The sequence below is a fragment of the Fopius arisanus genome, unplaced genomic scaffold (genome assembly GCF_000806365.1).
Source record: "Fopius arisanus strain USDA-PBARC FA_bdor unplaced genomic scaffold, ASM80636v1 scaffold00047, whole genome shotgun sequence".
NCBI classification, from domain to species: Eukaryota; Metazoa; Arthropoda; class Insecta; order Hymenoptera; family Braconidae; genus Fopius; species Fopius arisanus.
The window spans coordinates 934,775-955,533 of NW_011887786.1; the positions used below are offsets into that span (position 1 = coordinate 934,775).

Here is a 20,759-nt window from a genome sequence, read left to right on the forward strand (position 1 = left end):
ATACAAACATTAGACTTATGCAAGGGTAATGAGGGAGAAATAAACACTCGTTGCACTCGTTCTATTATTTCAAAAAACAACATCTTTTGTGAATTAAAAAAGAAAAGAAAAAATAAATTATTCTTGAAAAATACATTTATTTTTATATTACTTCTTAATTTCCTCAGTTTTAATAGCATGGAGGGCATAATTAACTGCAGTCGACGAAATCCAAGTCCATCGATTACTGATTGGATTGTAAAACTCGCCGTGAATCAGTTTTGTTCGACATCCCACTGGAAGAATTGATAACAACCGATTAATTAAGATCCATTTATTTTCTGATAAGTAAATATTACCTTTGTCAAGCATGCGTTGAACTTCTTCAGGAGAAATGAATTTTTTCCAGTCGTGAGTCCCCACGGGAAGAATTTTTAAAATGTACTCAGCAGCTACTATTCCACCCACATACGAGGGAATTGTTTTATTCATTGTGGTGATGAATATGGAGCCACCAGGCTTCACAGAATCTGCACAGCACTATGGATCATCATAAATAGTAAATACCTTGATAGATTGATTATTGAGTTGATATTTTTAAAGAGAATTTCTCAGATGCAATCTGATCAAAAGTTAACATGTAACATTCTTATCGATTATAAATATTAATGATTAAGGGCTGGGGGAAAGAGAACAAAAGCTCTATATATTCTATAATAGCTCTATATAATATGGAGACAATAAAATAAAAAAGTAATGACAAGAAAATAACATTCCGTCGGAAAGTGTCTATACAATCTTGCCCTTATTTTTTACGATTTTTTTTTCTCTGTGCAATTTCAATCCTCACCTTGAGAAAAAGTTCCTGATCAGCAACGTGTTCCAATATTTCTGAAGCGACAATTGCATCGTAAATGCCGGCATTAGTACGAATATATTCCTCGATGGAGGTATTCAAATATGTGAGTCGTCCTGACAGACTTGGGTCGCGAATGGCGTGAGATTTTGCGAGTTCAATTAAGTTCTTGGACATATCGAGTCCAGTTACAGAGGCTCCGATTCTCGCCAAAGGTTCCGAGAGAATTCCACCACCACAACCAACATCTAAGATCTTCACTCCTTCCAGAGGATGTGCAGGATTAACTTCTCTCCATCCTACATTGGCAAGGCCATCTCTCACCAATTGAACTCGTAGGGGATTGAGGGTATGAAGAGCTTTCATGGGTCCATCAAGGTCCCACCATTTGTCGCACAATTCTCCGTGTTGTTTTACATCGTTGGAATCTACTGTGGTTCCTTTAGACTTCGGCACTTCCGGAATTGGTTTTATTGTTTGTGTCGAACTGAGGAATATTTTCCCATTTTTTTTTTTATCGAATAATTCAATAAATATTGCAATACACTATCAATATTTGGATTTAAAAAAAACTATTCATCGCAATGGTAATTAGGTGATAATAATCATATGTACTTCAATATTTATTTTAATGTTTTTATAAATAGCATATGAAATTTTGAGAGTTAAAATTTCTGTGCTTACCAATGCCGAGTAAGGGGGACCAAACTGGATGTCAGATATCTTTTAATAACCGTCAAACTCATTTTTATATTTTTTGAATGTGCTGAACGACTGATTTTATTCCACTCCGATATTTTCAAGCCATCGTTCTTAGGTCTGCCATTGACTCTCCAAAATTGCTACAAAACAAATGATCGTATAGCGCTTTGAAAACTTGTCACTCGTGAATTTCCACGGAACTTCAGTCTTTGATAACTCAGAGATGAAATTGAACTTGATAAGTATTGCGCAATGTTAAATCAACTGGCGTAAATGATTCTCCGGCACAGCCTAATGTTCGAGGTTAGAGACTATGTGTTATCTTGTTATGTTGTGCTCAGTTATATGCTTTTGACAATATTTCAAAAATGGCGCTCAACTTTTCACGAAGCGGAAAAATTGAACATCGTTACATAAAACTTGAATAACGACAAAAGTTCAATACGTTGAATAATTTATAGATATAATAAATGAATAATCATTACGAAATGATGAATCAATATTACCGTTAATATTGAGTTTACATGTATAGAATAAGTTATCCTCGTCCTCGACAACGTTCGAAAAGGGGCGCCAGAGTAATGATCGAGCGGTTAAATTTGAATATCATTGGACAATTTATTATGATAATAAGTTGATTCTAATCGATTGAAAAATTGACAATCCTTAAAAAAGCTATGAATGATTGAAATAGCTACATAGCAATAGAATGGAATTGAGGATCGAATTGTTTACTAAAAAAATCATGGAGTGAAAAGTGTCGACAATCTCTCTTTCACTAGAATTGGGTTTTATGATTTTATTCTATGTATTAGTATACAGTACGACTCCCTCTCGTGGGGTGCAGTACTACGATGCCGCTGGGGTCACGAAAAACCCTCCAGAACTGAGCCTCTACTATAGTCAATCCTCTTTGCTCCCATCTGTCAGTGGAGTTGAAGAGTCGGATAAAAAATTGCAGTGCCCATCATCGCGACATTAATAAAAGCCTGTAACTGTGTATAAAGCTTCATTGTGATATGTGATGTGATTTTGTTGTTGTCACCTTGCAGCCAGAAAAGCTTTAGCTTTAGCCCAAAATTTAGCCCAAAAATTGAGATTGACAAGTGAGGTCCAGATTTGAATCAGGTAATAGCCAATAGCCTTGACAAAACAAGAACAATTCCTCATGTCCTGTGAATGAATTAGCCGAATTAGCTGATGTTGACTCCTTTCTCATGTAGATACATGGATAGGCACATACATCGAGTTACAGCTAGTTATCATGTGATCAGTGATGGCATTCTTCCCGGCATGAGTCATTCCATCCAGAGTGACTGAACCAAGCAAAAACTTTAATATCGTGGAGGAGATTGTCTTTTTCAGGTCGTCAAATACTCAAATACTGAAAGGTCCAGGGACACCTTGCTGGTGTCAAGTTGAAATAAAAATTCGATTAAATGCCTTTTCATCTACGAACGAATCACTCGACAGTCGACATGGAGGAGTATTCTGGAGCATCCGATGTCTCCGTTGTCGATGTTTATGACATTGCCTCAGAGATTGGAAAAGAGTGCGAGAAACTTATTGATATATTTGGTACCGATGCCATTACCGGTCTCATGCCTAAAGTTATTAATGCACTGGAACTATTGGAGAACTTGGCGACTAAGAATGAACGGGAGATTACCACTGTTCAGGAATTAACAACGAAAATTTCCCAGCTGGAAAATGATAAGATCGGTAAAGCTGAGGACAGACAAAGATTTGAAAAGGTAATGCCAATTAAATAAATAATATTAATATCGAAATATCGAAAAATAAGAGTTGAAAATAAAATTTTTCCCTCTTAAATCCTTGTTATTCACTTAATAATCATAAGCGTTAATGCCTCTTGATTTTTTAATGAAGGAAGTGGAGCAAACGGAGGAGCACTGGAGACAGGAGTCGAGAGATCTGGTTGGTATGGTGACAAGATTGCAGGAGGAGAATCGCCGACTCTCTGAGGCATTACAAGAATCGCGTAGTGATAGCCAGGACAGCGGTAAACAAAGTACTAACCGTAAATCCCCTAACTAATTTGCACCTGCACCATTAGATGAATGTCTGACGGATGAGTGGATGATAAAATCATTATTCAATCATTAAATCAATTTTTTCAGCTTTTACGGCTAGTCAAGAGGTGGATATTCAGGTTTTACAGCGATTGAGAAATATGATAGATAAACAACGAGATCAAATCCGTGCCAGAGATCGTGAAATGTCGCAAAAAAATTTGGAGATTGAAAACGTAAGATGATCCTTTCACTTTGATGATCCTTTTTCACTATCACCAAGCTATTGCAATTAATCGAATGATATTCACAGTTGACCGTCCAAGTGGAAAAACTTAGTTCAGTGGGTCGTGAATTGAAACGCAAACAGCGACAGGCACAAATGCAAGCAAGAGGACTTGTTGAAGAACGTGCTGACTTCTTGGCACAGCTGCAAGATCAGAATCGTGAGCTCATTAATTTACGCGCTAGGCTGGGTCTGGCACGAAAGGAGAATGAAGACTTGACCAAGTCCAATCAGGGATGTCCTGATCTTACAAATAAGGTTGTCTATGATTTGGATGATCCAGATAGGCCTAGATTCACAACCGCTGAGCTCAAAGAAATTCTCCATGAAAGAAATGAATTGAAAGCAAGAGTTTCTGATCTTGAAGACGAATTAGAACTCTACAGGCCGAAACCTGAAACGTGAGTTAATTTCTCCTTTATTTATCATCTTTTTTTTTTCTTATAACAATTCCCGTAGAATTTTAATAAATCCAAAGGCTTATTATTTATCTATTATTTTTTAATGGTTATTTTTCAATTTTTTTATTAGCATTTAAGTTGAGTTGTTATCAGTTTTTGTTCTAACTTGATTTTGCACGCTCCACCATCGCATGTACGCCATTTGATTGCGTCACGTCTACCAATGTGCTTTGAAATCAGACAGTGGGCAACCAGCATTGAATACCGTACCTGAGACTAACAGTTATACGTGAGAATTATCGTTGGATTTCTCAAGCATATCTGTGATCAAATTCAATCAAAATCAATCAAACAAGATTTATTCTTTTATTTCATTCAATTGGTCAACTACAAATACTTCTTTTATTAAAATAATACAGTACTGTATTGTTTATTTTGATAAATAATACATTTATTAGCCTTTGTTGTTAATGCGACGGTATGATATCACTTGGAACAGTGCAAAAGTCAATCTAATGATCTCAAATTGACAAACAAACATGCGACAATGTTAAAAGTGATAATTCAACAGTAATACTGACCGATAACCCATAATAATAAACAATAAAATAATTAATGAGTATTCAAAATCAAGTATTTTCATATTTTCCCAACTTCTTTAATCACAGATATTCTTCCTTTTGATCTTTTTTTTTTTTTTTTGCTTTTATAAATGTCCAGGCATTTAACAATCTGGCAATATTTGCTAATTATTTATTAACGAGAAACGCAGTTATTTTATTGTTTTCAATAACTTTTCACAGACCTGAGGAAGACGCACCTGTTCAGGGTCCTCTACCCTATGAGCCAGATGATGCTCCCTGGAAGAAAACATCAGAATCTGGAATTCGAAAATTGTAATGATTTGACATTTCAAAATTTTCAATATGTAAAATAATCACGCTGAATTTTTATGAGATTTTTCATTTTTAGCTTCCGAAAAATATTTTCTGAGACAAGTGGAAGTTTCCTGGGTGGTAGCAGCCCCAGAAGGAGTCTCTCTAGTCTTTCCAAGATGGCCCTCTCAGGAAATGGTGCCACCGATACGTCGATTTAAACCAAATGACTATCTTCCGAGCAGAAGAAAAAAAAACAAAGATGAGATTACATCAATTTTTCGGTTGAAAATTTATAATTTTTGGTCAATTTAGAGATGGCATAGGGGTAGAACTTCTTAAATTGATTCGTTACCCAATTTTAACTCAATAATTGATGCTATTAATGTAATCTGTTGCCAAAAATCAGCGTGTATGATAGTATATTGATGTTATTAACCCAATATTTTGGATTTGCCATTTAGCTACAAAAAACTTACAATTGTCTTATTTTTCATTGTACAACATAGTTTTTTTTCTTCTTGTGACTTGGTTGACATTTTTTCAAATAGTACCAGAATGATATATTGAATTAGAAGATATTATTTTATCTTCAGCGGTTATTTTTCCCAATGAATAAGAAAGAATTGTGAATGAGAAAAACATTTTATAATCTATTACCATTTTAAAGTATCTAGTTAAATATTTGCCATCAAAATTCTTATCCATTTGATTTCATTAGACACGCATTTTTTGTATCATGTTCTTTACTTTATCCATTCCGTTGTTGCTTTTATTCCCCGGATTTTAATAATTTTCTAAGCACTCACTTATACTCATAAATTTCGATGCCTAATAGTGTGACGAATTTACACTTGATTTTATCTTGCATAATTAACGACAACTTCACATGAAACAAATCAGATTTTTTCAAGTTTTTGAGAGTTTCAAATGCAAAGACTTTTTATCAAAGTGTTGTCATATTAAAGTAGTCTTAGCTAATCAAAAAGAAGAAAAGAAATTCATTGGAAGAAAATATCGTAGACATTGTTACGAGATTTTAAATGAACGGTTCTATAGCCTTAAAAGACTAGACTATAGACAAAACCAATACAATTTTCAACTATAATTCAAATGATTAGTCCTTTTTTAACAATCCATCGACGATTTTGTAATGCTAATATTTAGCATGCCTTTTCTTTATTCACATGTGTTTTTTAGTTGACATTCCAAAGAATTTAAAAAATTAGCCAAAAACCAAAATAATAAGTTTAAAATAAAAATTGACCATAAAACTATACAATATATCTATACCATCGGACCCATAGCAATTATCTCTAGAAATATTGACACGTTTATTTTATATTTATATTAATTGAATATGTGAACCAATCTATTTGCCTGAAACATACAAATGCATATCTGTGTCAATTTATTTCGAAAAAAGACATAAAACCCAAATGTTTTGTTTGGAGGTGTTTTAATACTTGTTACAGTGTCTGTCTTTAAATTCCAGAGAGCATGTCAAAGGAAAACAAAATCAGTGAAAATATAGTTTTTAACTGTATATAATATGATTAAATACTTATGCAATATTATATACTTGCAAACTTGAAAATATTGTAATGGAAAAAAAAATGTCGCAAAAAAATAAAGAATCCGATGATAATTTTTGTGATTGAAAAAAAAAAAAAAAAAACAAAACAAACCTGAAACAACAAAAGAGATAAAATAGGGCAGTATTTACAAGATCTTTTAGTTGTAATGAAATGTTATTATATAAAATTGTCTATCAACTATCACAATGATTTGATTTCAAAGATTCCAACAGAAATTTTGCCAAGAATAATAAATAAAACCTAATTAATACAGTCTTGATAAGGATTCTAGTATTGGCAGCTATACAAGATTCAAATCTTGGATCTAAGCGCATCAAGGATATGGTAGTATCTCTCCTAATATATAAATCTTAAATATTGAAAAATAATCTTCACGTAGAAAGAAAATTTCATATTAAATTCATAATAATAATTAATTAAAATGAATTTCAATTCTGTTTTGAGATAAATCAAACTAATATATATTTCACTGGTAATCTGTCAATATTTTCTCATAATGGTCTTTTGAATACTTTTCTTATTATATGATTCATTGAAAATATTGTAGAATTCCATCAACACTACCACATCCTTTTGAGTGATATCGGCTAATGGCCGAAAGAAACTAGCAGTTGAATTATCATCTACAGGTCAACATTGTTGAGATTGGCAGCTGATCCTGTTGGCAGGTCTGGTGGTACAAATTTACCAATGGGTTGTATGGCCTGATGTTGTTCTGACAGTTTTTTCATCTCCTGCCTCAATTTGCCAAGAATCGCGTGATTTGGCTGGTTGACTGCAGCTTTACCCTGGAGTAGTGTTATTTCTTGCTCCAGTTGTTTCTTTTCTTTGAAAGACTTTACGCTACGCGAGCCATAAAGACGGAGGAGAGATCCCCAGGATGTTATATGGGGATGAAGACGTTGTAGAATTTCTTGGGCAGCTCTTTGCTTTCCGTCTTTTTTATTTCTACATACCTATTGAATAGAGATAATTATTATTAAATGATTATCGGTGAAAAAAAATTGTCAGTGCATAATTGGAAATTGATTTTTGTGTCTTTTAAAATTAATTATTTCTTTTGAATACACCTATTACGATCCAATGTTGAAATGTAAATGTTTTTTTTTTCTCTCTCTCAAATAACACATGAAGAATTGATTGAATGTTTTATATTACAATGTGTAAGATTCTATTAGGGGAAGGTAGGTACACACGGCTTACCACAGTGGCTTCGTGTTTGCCCACTTTCATAGTGAATTCATTCCTCTGATGTTTGAGAGTATTAACCGAGTAATTAATATGCATGTCACCAAGACCAAAATTTCTCTGCAAGCATGTGATTAAAATAGCGTGTGGCGATGGCTCAGTGGTTTTAGCACAGAACTCAGCAACTCTGGGATCAGTAATGGAAATTTCATCGAAAAATGATAGGTCTGCATCTGAATTGCCTCTGGAGGCTTTCGTTGTTCGTCCAGAATTCGTGGTATTATCATTGGATGTTTCACCTGATATTTTATCTCTCATCTGCGGAATGAGGATTTCTAAAGTTTTTCGTGCTGCATCGGTTTTTGCTTGCTTTTTACTACTGCCGAAACCACTCCCATATTCCATGTCGTTTATACAAACTACGGCAGAATAGGGTGTTGCAGCATTTTCTGGTGGGGGAAAAAATAAAAATAAATGAATACAATATGTTAAATTAAAATGTTTTTTCTTAAAAAGTAATATAGTCTATGTGAGTAAAATAGCATCTGTTGCATACCTAATTCCTTGAATTTGTACGTGGGTTGTTTTTTTAAAGCATGTTGAACATATTCATGTAAAATACAGACAGAACTCTTCCCCGAGGGATTCATAATCCAGTGTTTAGCTGGTCGTTGTCCTCCAGCATCATCACCAGCGCCTGGACTGCCATTCCTAGCAGAAGTGGCACTTCCAATTGGGAAAGTTATGAGTTTGGTACCATCTGGCAGTGTGGGTCTCTCCAATTGTTTCCTGTGCTTCTTATTCTTTGTAAATTTTCTCCTAGCTGACCATGACTGGAATCTCATGACTTTAATAGCTTTGAACCTAAATATATTCTGACAATAATTCCTCAGTTGTTCGCTGTCTAATGAGTGTGCTGCTAGATTTTCCTGGATTGTTTCAATCTTGGCACTTGGCAGTGTGCAAGCTTCAGCAGTCGGTTCACGCTCCTTCTCTCTTCGGCGCTCTTCTTCTTCATCTTGTAATGCACGTTTGTATTGTAAACATGGCACTGCGCTTACAGGTACTTCGTGTTTTCGTACACTTCCTGGACCCAGGAAATACGGCTTTGCTAGAGTACAGACGCGACTCTGTTTGTGGAGATATAATGGCATTCCACTGTTATGAGTTACTTGAACCCAACCCTCGGGTAATACATCAAAATGATTGTGTCCAATTTCTGAAAATATCAATAATTTGTTCAATCATTTATGTCGGTGAAATTTTATTGTGAAATAAGGTTATTACGATTTATTAACAAATAATTCAAATGTATAATAATTTAATGAATGATAATTTAGAAAATTGTTATCAAGATATTTCTTTGATTGAACTTCAAAGTGGGAACAATTTAACTCTAATGATATCAATGTCTGGTGAATTTGAATCTTTGGTTTTTTTTCTTTTTTTTTTTTTTCTATAAAGCTAACGCAGCAAAGGATCTAGTTTCCAAATGTTCGCCACTTATCAGTTTCACGACAAATGCTCGTGATTACACATCTTAGTTTCTTTCTAAGAAAATCATGAATACGATAACTAAACGATAACATACCATCCAAAACCAGCTTCTCTTTTTCTTCGTAAGGCCTGCAGTCATTTTTCCTTTTCTTCTTGCCTTTGAATTCCTCAGGAAGACCTACAAATTATCAATTTATCAATTTTACAGTAATATGAAGAAATAATTTAAAATGCGGATTACTTGGGAAAATTGGATTCCATTGGTGCAAAATCGGGATTGGATGACAATCATTACCTTCTTCCAGCATAGCTTCAATCTCCTCATCAGGTACATCAGAATCCATGCTCTCATTGCTATCAGTGTCATAATCAGATCCATCTTGCTCTGAATTGCGTTCAAGATCATCAAGAACATCAAACTGTCTCAAGTCGTCTTCATCAGCATCAGAATGATAACTTTGATTGTATCCATTCGCAATATCCGACGTGTTTTTATCATTCTCCTCATTTACCATATTATTATTATGGTGCTGGAGCTCTTCCTTGACTTTGTCAATCTCTTCTCCATTAGAATTTCCATCGATAAGTGCACTATCTCCAAGACTCTCTGGATTAACTAAATTATCACCTTCATCTTTTGAATGTTGGAATGGACATTGAGATGTCTTCCGTTTTTTGGGATGTGGTTCATCTGATCCTGCTTCATTCTCCAAATCTTTCTCACCCACCGGGACATTAGTTTCTTCCGCTCCAGCCATGTTTGTTAATCAATTTCCTAAAAGACTATTCTTATCAAATTTTCTGTCTAAATAAATGTAGTCTTAATGTATTGTAGACGTAAACAAAAATATTTCTATGTGAAAAATGAAAAAGCGTGTCGCATGGCCACGCCACTTTCACCAATGAGCCCAAAGTCCAATCGATTTGAAACCATTGCTTTCAAAAGAATGGCAACGAAAATTGGACATTTGCATTGATGTTAGCAGTACGAGGCCTGTTCCATTGTCTCTCTCATAAATAAACTTCATTAATTTTCATTAATGTTTTTTATGGACATCCATTGGTGCAATAAACAACGTAGCTCCAGGTGCTACGGGACAGAAATGACATTGAAAGATCATTCCTGGCTATATTACTGGCTGGAGCTGTACGAAGTTTCATTATGTAATTCTTATTTTCTCCCATTGATAATTTTGACAAAAAATTCTAAACTATTTTATCACAGTATCTGCTATTTCTTTCTCTCTTGTTATTGTTATTGTATTCCCTCTGGTTTTTTCGTTATTCCATTTTACTTAATGTGTTAGTTTACAATTTACATCATCTTCCAATGAAGATGAATGATCTCGATGCCTTGATTAGGTGTAATCTTAATTCTACGGTATTTATACGTATTTACTTAACCACCGCACTCACGATCTTTAGTGTTGGTCTATTATTTTTATGCAAGTATTGAAAATACCTCAATTTTTTTACTATGCACGTTTTATACTAATTAGTCAACTGGTGCGCAGAAATAATAACGATATTTGCATTATTGAATCGAATGAACGAGAGAGAACGGACATTTTTGTACTTTATGCCTCAGGCTCAGAGAAGACCGAAAAATTTAACGCTCACTTGCATGTCGTCTTTTGGTGTCCATTGTGCCTGTGCCCTGTGGGCCCTGTCGTTTTGCATCCAATAAGCACTATGTCTATCTATGCTATATGTATACATATATACAATGTAAATGCAAAGAGAATATGCTTCGCTAGATGTGTATGTAATACACTATCAGGATTTCAACGATTTCAAGGACAAGCCGATGATATTACCTCTTCAGAGGGATGGCGTGTCAATCGCTTTCAGCTCTCAATATGGCCTAGCCCTAACACTGTCGGTAACTCCTACTACCATACACTATATATTTGGAAAAAATTTAAAAACTATAATTAAATCATCTATTATAAATTGTTTCACTATGAATTTTTATAAATTTTCATATGTACATAAAGGATAAAATTTACAGATGATAAATATCCAAATTTTATATCTAATCATCTGTCATCAAGTCATGATATTAAAACTAGATTTGATAAATATCATGGTGAGGAATATTTTGATATTTTGATGAATTAATAATGGCGAGATTTTGAAAAAATGATTTGACCCTAAACTTTGAACAGTGATGATTTTCACGGTGCCGTAGTCAACAAGGAGAAAAGACGAGTAGAGGGTCAACGTGTATACATGACCTGGATATCCGGCTATTGTAATGGCAAATGAGAATACTGTTCCCATAGAGTCACGTGTACACAAGTGATCATTGGTCATCACATTATTTGCATTACAGGATAAAAAGCTCGAAACACACAAGAGCTTGTACTCGCTATTTCAGAGATTCCAGGGTAACAAGTAAAGTGAGATGACGGAATAAAGAGTGAGCATGCGTGAGTGGTGATATAGGTGGATCTAGATATATAGCCCATATAGCTCATTTCCACCTTTTCGCCCTTTCACACCCGCCCTCATTTGCAGTTTTGCCCTTCTCCTACATTCCTCTGCTCGCCTGATACCTGGGATGTAGCATATGTAGAGGGAGTCGTGAGATCAGACAGGAAAAGCGTTTAGAAAAAAAATACCCGAGGGCCTATTCAGCCCCTGAATAATTAATAGTCAAAGAGAATTTCACTTTCGTTGGTGAGTCTGGAGGGGTTGGGTTGTACTCGTTGCACTCGTTGCATTCGTTGCACTCGTTGCACTCCAACAAATTAAGCCCGAGGATCAACTCAACCCAATGAAATGTGTGTTGGTAGCACACGTCTCTACTCTACTGTACTCTACTCACTACTCTACTCATCATGTGAAGGCCCTTTACATGCTTTCCTAGTCCACCAAGTTGCCTAATAGCGAGCTTTGTTTCCAAGGTAACGCAACCACTCGTCATATATACCAACGATACCAACTCTGTCATTCAGCATGTAACCCCAGGGAATCATTTGCTCATCCTTTACAACATGCAGCTCAAAAAATATATATATAAAAAAAAAACGATTTTTTCTTTCTGAATAATTAATTGTTCAGGCTTTTATGATTATTATTTTGTTAAATAGATGTTAAACAGATAGACTTTCAGATAGATATAACTGGAAATCACCACCGTCTTCACAAGGGGAAAGAATATAATTAGTGGAATTCTCTGTATACATTAGTATACATCTGTATACAAGTACATTTTGCTTCATGTCCTTAATGTCATCAACCAAAGATTCTCTATTCCATTTTCGGTCAACAAATGCCACTACATTGTCAACTCTTACCATTTTTTGTTCCGATGAATTTTCAGTTATCGTAATGAGGTCAGTGTCGGATTCGTGTACTCTAAAATACAATGATATCAAACATTCTTCGATATAGCATTATTTCGTTATAGAAATACCTAATGAATGAATGAACGCATATAGAAAATTATTGTACTGCATAAAATATATATTACAGAAATTTTTTTGGGTGATTCCATCGCGTTGATAAGGAAAATTATCGTAATACTGAACGTTATTATTGTGTCTACCTGCACACGTAAAAGACAAATCCATTGTTTGTTAATTATTTCACATCTCCCCCGTCAACGGAATGATCGGGTCACGCACGAATTTACGTGTCGATGACTCGTCATCATTCGTATTTATTTGTGATGTATCCGGAGTTTCCGCGATTTTCTTCACCGATTTAATGACAGAATAAATATGGAATAAAATAGACAATAATTTTCATCTATACTAACTTATCAAATGTCTTGACCAAAATATCAACGAGGAAAGAAGAATTATCGGGTAAATGGGTAATATTAAATTTTTCAATTGACATTAAACTGATTGGATTTAATCCTTCAACGAATTAGGATTCTTTACTGATGAGTCAAACACATTTTGTGAATATTCAGAAATGACACAGAAAATCCCTGAAAATTCTATTGTATTTGATGTTGAATTCTCATGATGAGAATAAAAATTCATACTTACATAAAAAAATCAATCATCATTTTTTTTTTTGGGAAGTCCCAATTTTCTTGCATTTTTAAGATAAATAAATAGAAAATTTACTGGCCGCTTTGAATTGTAAGTGAATTCAAGCTCGTATAATTGACAACTCAGATGATCTTGCGAGTGAAATTTCAAAGAATTTACAACATTGCCCTACCAGATAGTTCCATATAATTCAGTGGACAAAAGAGGACGAAAAACGGTGGTTTTGGAGAGGGGTAAAGCCGAAAAAATAAGAAAATTTTTCCACTTTGAAATTCTAATATGACTTAAATGGAACTAGATTTCACCAAGAAATGCAATTAACAACGAGCTCAGTGGAGTGAGGTTTCCTGATATTCAGGAAATCATAGGCACGAGTGATGAAGCATTCATTGATGAATTAGCAAATATTGTATGACGGTTGAATTTGTGAATAGAGAATATATTTCGCTATTTTAATTTGCCACCTATACGCAGCTCGATCAATTATAGGTAAGACTGTTGGCTGTGGAGGTGAAGTGGTAGGGGACTTGAGATTTGGACTCCAGCTTATAAAAGGCTTATGTGATCGGGAGGACGAGCAGTTCGGTGGTAGTTTGTCGCCCAGTTTAAAACTAGTCCGCTCTATTGTTAATTAAACCTAGGTGGGTGAAAATTTTTCAATTATATTGGACAAGGTTGAATTTTTATCAAAGATGTTGAATTTTTTTTTTTCACACAAAAATTTATATTCAATTGGTGCTACATGAGTGAAACAGTTCTAAAAAGTGATAACTTGTTTTCGCCTCAACGCGAACGACCAAATTCCGCTCTGGACTATTCATTTTTTTTTCCACTAAAAATCCGTTGTAAAATTTATATTATAAATATTTCCTAATTCCATTTCATCAAATGGTTTCCCTTCTTTGATATATCAATTGAAGCGTATCAAATTTTTCAATTTTGTGCCAACGGTGTCTAGCTTTTTTATTAAAATTCATTTTTCAGAAAATTTTTCACATTAAATTAAGAGGATGTCTGCAACTGGACCCGAAGTGGTTGCTGGTACCGTCGATGCATCTGCAGCGGCGGGTATGTCAGCTTCTTCAACTTTTTTGGCACTTCTAGTCCCAGCACTTGTACTGTGGTTCATCTACTTCAGAATTTCGAGACGTCATATGCTCGAACTCGCAGAGAAACTTCCAGGTCCTAGAGGCTATCCTATTCTTGGAAATGCATTGGAATTTGTTGGAAGCTCAGACAGTAAGTCACCATCACAATATCTTTCTATATTTTGTCAAAATTATATTTTCATTAAAAAGTGTCTTTTGATAATGCTATAAAGAGAAAATAGAAATATTTTCTATGGATAAAAAATATTTTAAATTGGTTTACAAAATTATCGTGGAATTTTTTTTTTTTTCAGCCATTTTCCGTAATATCTACAAACGCTCATTTGAATTTGACCAAGTGATCCGTCTTTGGATTGGTCCCAAACTCATCGTTTTCTTGGTTGATCCACGAGACGTCGAAGTTATTCTCTCCAGCCACGTGTACATTGATAAATCCCCAGAATACAGATTCTTCCAGCCGTGGCTCGGAAATGGACTTTTAATCTCCACTGGTAAGAACACCTGGATGGTGTGGTGGTGTTTAACGTTGGTGACAATGATTCAATTGGTTTACTATTTTAATTATTTTTTAATGGCTGACACGCTCACCCTTGGTTTCCAAAAAGATAATTCTACGCATATTAATTAGGAAGTTCAATTCAACCAAGAACAAAAGATGCAGAATTATTATTGCTAGCACGCTCAGCTGCTTTTCCTGATTTTTTTCCACTGGCGAATACACACGTTCTTTTAATGACGGCTGTTTTCAGCAGCCGAGACTTGGAGACGTGGAGAAATTTAAACACAGTTAAGATTTAGGGAAGGGAGGAAGCGGGGAACTTACACCCGATCAATGTATTGCACAAAGCTAGTGAAATGCAGGCCGAACAGGAAGCAAATTGTAGTGTCTCATGCACTTGGTCTAAGGATCTCGGTACTTTCTCCTATGCCAATCAGTTACTCAATCTTTAATCTCAATCGCGTCGTTTCTTCCTTATGAGTCATAATAAATTTTACAACTTCCACGAGTTTTTTATACACTTGATTCTTGGCTGCGAATTATCATGGATAGGATTATCATGGATATTCAATAACAACAATGATTACTTAAGTTGACTTTATTGGAAGAGAGAATTGTTTGATTCTCTTTGATTGAAAAACACTCAGTCACGTACATAAATTTATATGAAAATGCTCGACAACTGACAATGATATATTTGACGTTGGAAGGGCGGACTCGGTCATAATGACTTGAAAAATTCAATGTTTTGAATGTAATATATAAAAAATTTCATTCGAAAGGAAAAAGGGTAACGAAGATTTAACAAATATTTAAACATTTTCAGGTCAAAAATGGCGTGCCCACCGTAAACTCATTGCTCCAACTTTCCATTTGAACGTTCTGAAAAGTTTCATCGATCTCTTCAACGCCAACTCTCGTTGTGTAGTTGAGAAAATGCGCAAAGAAGGTGAAAAAGAATTTGACATTCACGACTACATGTCTGAAACTACAGTGGAAATTCTTTTGGAAACTGCCATGGGTGTTTCAAAGACAACTCAAGATCGCAGTGGCTTTGAATACGCCATGGCAGTTATGAAGATGTGTGACATTCTTCATCTTCGTCACACCAGAGTTTGGTTGAGGCCTGACTGGCTCTTCAATCTAACTAAATATGGAAAAGATCAGATTCAATTATTGGAGATCATCCATGGATTGACCAAGAAAGTTATCAAGCGTAAGAAGGAGGATTACAAGGCAGGAAAGCGTAATTTCATCACCGATAGTAAAGAGGCTAAAGAAGCCAAAGCAACAAGTGTCGAGGGACTCTCATTCGGCCAATCTTCAGGTCTGAAGGACGATCTTGATGTTGATGAGAATGACGTTGGTGAGAAGAAACGGTTGGCCTTTTTGGATCTTCTCATCGAAGCCGGGCAGAATGGAGTTGTTCTCAATGAACAGGAAGTTAAGGAACAAGTTGACACCATCATGTTTGAGGTAAAAATTCTGGAGTATTTTTTATACTGTAGATAAATTATCAATAAATTTTTGTTTATATTTTTTATTGTAGGGTCACGATACCACCGCTGCTGGCTCTAGTTTCTTCCTCTCGATGATGGGATGCCATCCAGATATTCAAGAGAAGGTGATCCAGGAGTTGGATGAAATCTTTGGAGACAGTGACAGACCAGTCACCTTCCAAGATACTTTGGAGATGAAATATCTTGAACGTTGTCTCATGGAGACTCTTCGTATGTACCCACCAGTACCAATCATCGCTCGTCAGATTCAGAGCGATCTCAAGCTTGGTAAGATTTATGAATTATTTTCTATTTTCTATTTTCTATTTTCTGCCATGTCTCTCGTCCACTCTTGATTTGAAGTGAACATTTATTTATCTTTATCATGCAGCATCTGGTGATTATACTGTACCCGCGGGCTGTACAGTCGTTGTTGGAACTTTCAAGATGCACCGCCAGCCCCACATCTATCCAAATCCAGACGTCTTCAACCCAGACAATTTCCTCCCTGAGAAAACGGCAAATCGTCATTACTATGCATTCGTCCCATTCTCAGCAGGTCCACGTTCTTGCGTAGGACGTAAATACGCTATGCTCAAGCTAAAGATCCTTCTCTCCACTATACTGAGAAATTTCCGTGTCAAATCCGATGTCAAAGAGTCGGATTTCAGGCTTCAGGCTGACATCATCCTCAAGCGGGCCGAGGGCTTCAGAGTAACCCTTCAGTCAAGGAAACCTACTGTCAAAGCCTAAAGGGATAAATATGGCATAGTCATAGTTCGTGAGGCTTTCTTTATTCTTTCAAATCCCTCAAGTTATTTAAACTAGGTGAAAATTTTCACTCGGGAATTCGTTGGTCGGGTTCTTCTTTACTCATTCAATTTTTTTCTGTCCTATATTATGATGTTGGAGATAGGTGCCAATCATTGTACATGCTTGTATAGATATCAAATCGTTTAATTTAATCATTTTATTTTACTATTATTTTCTCCCGAGTGATCGTACAAGGTATTTAGAATTTATTTTATTGTTAAATCTGAGTTATTTATCTGTCATATGGAATAAAGTTGGAGTTTGCTTTTAAAAATTATGGTCATTTTCTGTGATTGAGTAACAATAGGCTTATTAGACTTGGGCTATCCTTTTGCCTTTTTACATGTCATAACTTGTTAAAAGGATATATTGTTTTCACTTTTTTTTTGTCATATATCAATATGATACACATATTCGATATTTATGTTGCTTCTTTTGTTGAGAACAGCTGAACTTGCAATTTTTTTTCTTTAATCTATCAAATTATTACTTACTCATCTCAATATGAGCAAGAAAAGAAATCCAATGCGCAAATCTTGTGATGAAAATGGACGTTTCGTCGTTAAATCAAACATTATGTCTGCACCGAGAATAAAAACTCTAACACGCGCTAGAAAAGAGGAAATCAGCCCAGTGAAAGCTCATCTCAAGGCCCAATTACCTGCACTCACATCCACCGGTGTTAGAAGGTTTTTTTTTCATAATTCCTATATTATATCTAGTCTAGATATTAAAATAATCATTTATACTTGTATTATTTTCTGGGAAGGTATCGCCTACCCTATCATGAATCTATTTTACTGGAGCTCAACGAAGCGGGATTTTTCGAGGCGAAGGATTACCTCAAGCGCCTTTATGAACATGATAATGAGCTAGAAATTCCGAAAATTAAAAAACTCAAGGAGCAACGTCACCTCATTGAAAAAATTCAGTATGGATTAGTAAATGCGGAATTGGCAAAACGAAGAAGTAAAATTATTACACATTTTTTTCGCAACCTCAACGAAAAATATCCCTACATTATACATACATCTTTGATAAATACATTTCTTTTGAAAATTATTCAAGATGAGAAAATCGAACAAGCAATGCAAATGTTGAAAATCGCTTTGTTCTTCCAATCATTAATGCCAGAATGGTTTTGGATTGCTGATGAGTTCTTCAAAAGTGCTCTGAAAATTTCAAGTGAAATCGTGGAAGATGGGGGAGAAATATTAAATATTATCAAATATATTTATGGGAATTTCCTTTTTCATGGGAGTAAGTATTTTATTTATTTTTTCTTTCAACTCACAACTTACTCTTGTTTAAAGTTTTTCTTATGATTGTTGACCTCTTAAATATTTGCTTGACAGTACTTTTATTTTAAAAAATTTTATTCAATATATTGTTGATAATAATAATAATAATTTTGCATTTTTTGGTTAGTGAGGGATCCCATGAGTGCGTTTACTTTACTCGATGAAGCTCGAAAAGGATCTCAAGGAAAACCCTGGGATGCTTATAAAATCCTGAAAAATCAGCCCCGATATTTATTCAGGGATATTAATCTTGTTTTGAATGAAGTATTAATAGCTCTAGCTCAACAATCGAGGAAGACTCATCGAAAATTCGCAGTTGAAATTGTAACCAGGGCGATTGAAAGAGCTATTGATTGTGAGTTGATTGCATTAGCTATCCTGTTGTGACGAGGCAGAATTTTGTAATTGAAACCCCCTATTAATTCATAATTCTCCAGTAGGCCTCCCTAACTTCTCCCCCTTTGCACGTTTAGAGTTATCCCCTATTTTTTTTTGTGATATTTGTGTTGATAATCTTATGATAATGATAATCTTATTATCACAGATTTTTATATAATAAATTCCATTCTATAGAGATCTCCCTCATCATTAATATCTTGAATTAAACTAAAGTCCCGAATATCGTGCCTTCGCCGGAAATTATTCATATATTTATTCCCCAGCAAAGGTCACACTGTGTACTTGAATTGAACCATTTGAAAGATTTATTTATTGACAGCTGGAAGTCAAGAACATCTTGCCAGAAGTTTATACGAAGCAGGAGTTACTTACATGTCTGCAGGAAACATTGACGAAGCTCTTGACAAGTTTTTAGAATATTTAGCAAGAGTCGAGAGAATATCAGATCCGAACGGGCTCTGTGAGGCTCATAAACAGCTTGCAGCTGTTTACCAAGTTATTTAAAATGAGATTGTAGTACAATAGAGAATTTATTTTTTTAATCATGTCCCAACGTTTTCAGGTACTTGAAGATTCTGCGAGAGTAAAGTGGCACTTGATTTTATTTAAACAACATGCAGAGCAATCGGGATTGGTTGCCAGACTTGCAGAGGCTCATTATTATCTTGGAAAATTTGAATTGGAAGAGGTGAATGATTAGTAATTTCCCTTGTATTAGAATAGGCTTTTTCATTTCTGCCATTTCAATTTTGTTTTGCAATATTAGAGTTAATATTGTATAACTATATTTCAGTAATTATATATCATGACAGTATTAATTTTTACTCTTTTCATTCATTGTTCAAAAAATAATTGATGAATTTCTCAAATAATTAAATCTTTTCAACCGATACTGGTGTGAAGGCATCACATAAAACATTTGCACAAGCAAAGGAAAATCCATCACTTATGTATATGTATAAAAAAAATTCCATACATCATTCGACATCATCCTTTAGTCAAAAATATTATTTTATTTTAAGGGTCGACCGAGTTCTGCCACCCCACATTTAACATTCGCCTTTGAATCATACAAAAATCTGGAAATGATTAATGAAATGGATAAAGCTCGATTTCTCGCCGGCATGTCCAAAGGTTTATAGCGATTACAGCAGAAGATGTATTTGCAAAAAAAAAAAAAGTTTTCCTCATTGTATATTCCACCGCTCAATGACCGTTTTTTTTTGTGGGGGTTATTCTTCCATTTTCTTCCTCACATTTTGTTAGATTAATTCTTTTTTAATAGAATTTTGCTTGCTCGTGACTCTAGGAGAAGAGTGGAAAAGGTCATATCTAGCTGTGATAGAGAAATGCAGAGAAAATGATGGGGAAGCCCTAAAGAATCTTCTCAAATGGAAACATAGGCGAATTCCTTTCTGGAACACATAAAAATTTATATTTTTCTTGCGTACGCGTGTATGTGGAATTTTATCGGGCTACTAATGGAAAATAATAATAAAAGATATTACCAATTATTACCTTTTATTAATTCATTATGAATTACTCCATCTTAATTCAAGCTTGGGCATTGAGAACGGCGAATTATTCAGAAGCCCTGAGAAAGCTGTGCGAGTTTCAACATAAATTCAGAGAGCTTACCGGTAAGTCGAGCAGAGTACGAGGAAAAGATCATCAGATAAGTTGTCGATAAGAGAGTCGATAAGAAAGGAACATC

The 20,759-nt window shown here is 34.8% G+C and overlaps 5 protein-coding genes across 12 annotated transcripts; 3 read left to right on the forward strand and 2 right to left on the reverse strand.

Moving 5' to 3' along the window:
- Nucleotides 1-117: 117 nt before the first annotated feature.
- On the reverse strand, nucleotides 118-1,987 carry Coq3 (ubiquinone biosynthesis protein COQ3, mitochondrial). The gene is made up of 4 exons (XM_011306409.1): nucleotides 1,520-1,987; nucleotides 830-1,322; nucleotides 339-519; nucleotides 118-275 (listed from the first exon to the last, which is right to left on the reverse strand). The coding sequence occupies exons 1-4, from the start codon at nucleotides 1,579-1,581 to the stop codon at nucleotides 148-150; spliced, it is 864 nt and encodes a 287-aa protein (XP_011304711.1). The 5' UTR covers nucleotides 1,582-1,987; the 3' UTR covers nucleotides 118-147.
- Nucleotides 1,988-2,405: 418 nt separating this feature from the next.
- Nucleotides 2,406-6,780, forward strand: LOC105267510 (Rab interacting lysosomal protein like). Of its 4 annotated transcripts, none has more exons than XM_011306411.1 (8): nucleotides 2,406-2,665; nucleotides 2,889-3,291; nucleotides 3,428-3,569; nucleotides 3,679-3,806; nucleotides 3,884-4,257; nucleotides 4,502-4,546; nucleotides 5,061-5,153; nucleotides 5,230-6,780. In XM_011306411.1, exons 2-8 carry the CDS (start codon nucleotides 2,977-2,979, stop codon nucleotides 5,351-5,353), a joined length of 1,221 nt encoding a protein of 406 aa, XP_011304713.1. In that variant the 5' UTR covers nucleotides 2,406-2,665; nucleotides 2,889-2,976; the 3' UTR covers nucleotides 5,354-6,780. The 4 variants fall into 4 exon arrangements, with proteins under 4 accessions (XP_011304713.1, XP_011304712.1, XP_011304714.1 ...); XM_011306410.1 differs by having other exon boundaries at nucleotides 2,903-3,291; XM_011306412.1 differs by having other exon boundaries at nucleotides 2,903-3,291; nucleotides 3,428-3,560.
- Nucleotides 6,781-7,151: 371 nt separating this feature from the next.
- Nucleotides 7,152-11,285, reverse strand: pasha (partner of drosha). 5 transcript variants are annotated; one of them, XM_011306418.1, is made up of 6 exons: nucleotides 11,233-11,285; nucleotides 9,711-10,190; nucleotides 9,510-9,593; nucleotides 8,475-9,137; nucleotides 7,934-8,367; nucleotides 7,152-7,686 (listed from the first exon to the last, which is right to left on the reverse strand). In XM_011306418.1, exons 2-6 carry the CDS (start codon nucleotides 10,171-10,173, stop codon nucleotides 7,354-7,356), a joined length of 1,977 nt encoding a protein of 658 aa, XP_011304720.1. In that variant the 5' UTR covers nucleotides 10,174-10,190; nucleotides 11,233-11,285; the 3' UTR covers nucleotides 7,152-7,353. The 5 variants fall into 5 exon arrangements, with proteins under 5 accessions (XP_011304720.1, XP_011304716.1, XP_011304719.1 ...); XM_011306414.1 differs by lacking the exon at nucleotides 11,233-11,285 and adding an exon at nucleotides 11,036-11,116; XM_011306417.1 differs by lacking the exon at nucleotides 11,233-11,285 and adding an exon at nucleotides 10,878-11,081.
- A 2,671-nt stretch (nucleotides 11,286-13,956) lies between these two features.
- On the forward strand, nucleotides 13,957-17,619 carry Cyp4g15 (Cytochrome P450 4g15). The gene is made up of 6 exons (XM_011306421.1): nucleotides 13,957-14,066; nucleotides 14,410-14,664; nucleotides 14,828-15,025; nucleotides 15,860-16,509; nucleotides 16,583-16,820; nucleotides 16,924-17,619. Exons 2-6 carry the CDS (start codon nucleotides 14,436-14,438, stop codon nucleotides 17,283-17,285), a joined length of 1,677 nt encoding a protein of 558 aa, XP_011304723.1. The 5' UTR covers nucleotides 13,957-14,066; nucleotides 14,410-14,435; the 3' UTR covers nucleotides 17,286-17,619.
- A 98-nt stretch (nucleotides 17,620-17,717) lies between these two features.
- On the forward strand, nucleotides 17,718-20,211 carry LOC105267513 (uncharacterized). The gene is made up of 7 exons (XM_011306420.1): nucleotides 17,718-18,034; nucleotides 18,115-18,314; nucleotides 18,414-18,605; nucleotides 18,774-19,001; nucleotides 19,365-19,540; nucleotides 19,608-19,733; nucleotides 20,068-20,211. Exons 1-7 carry the CDS (start codon nucleotides 17,850-17,852, stop codon nucleotides 20,185-20,187), a joined length of 1,227 nt encoding a protein of 408 aa, XP_011304722.1. The 5' UTR covers nucleotides 17,718-17,849; the 3' UTR covers nucleotides 20,188-20,211.
- Nucleotides 20,212-20,759: the final 548 nt, after the last annotated feature.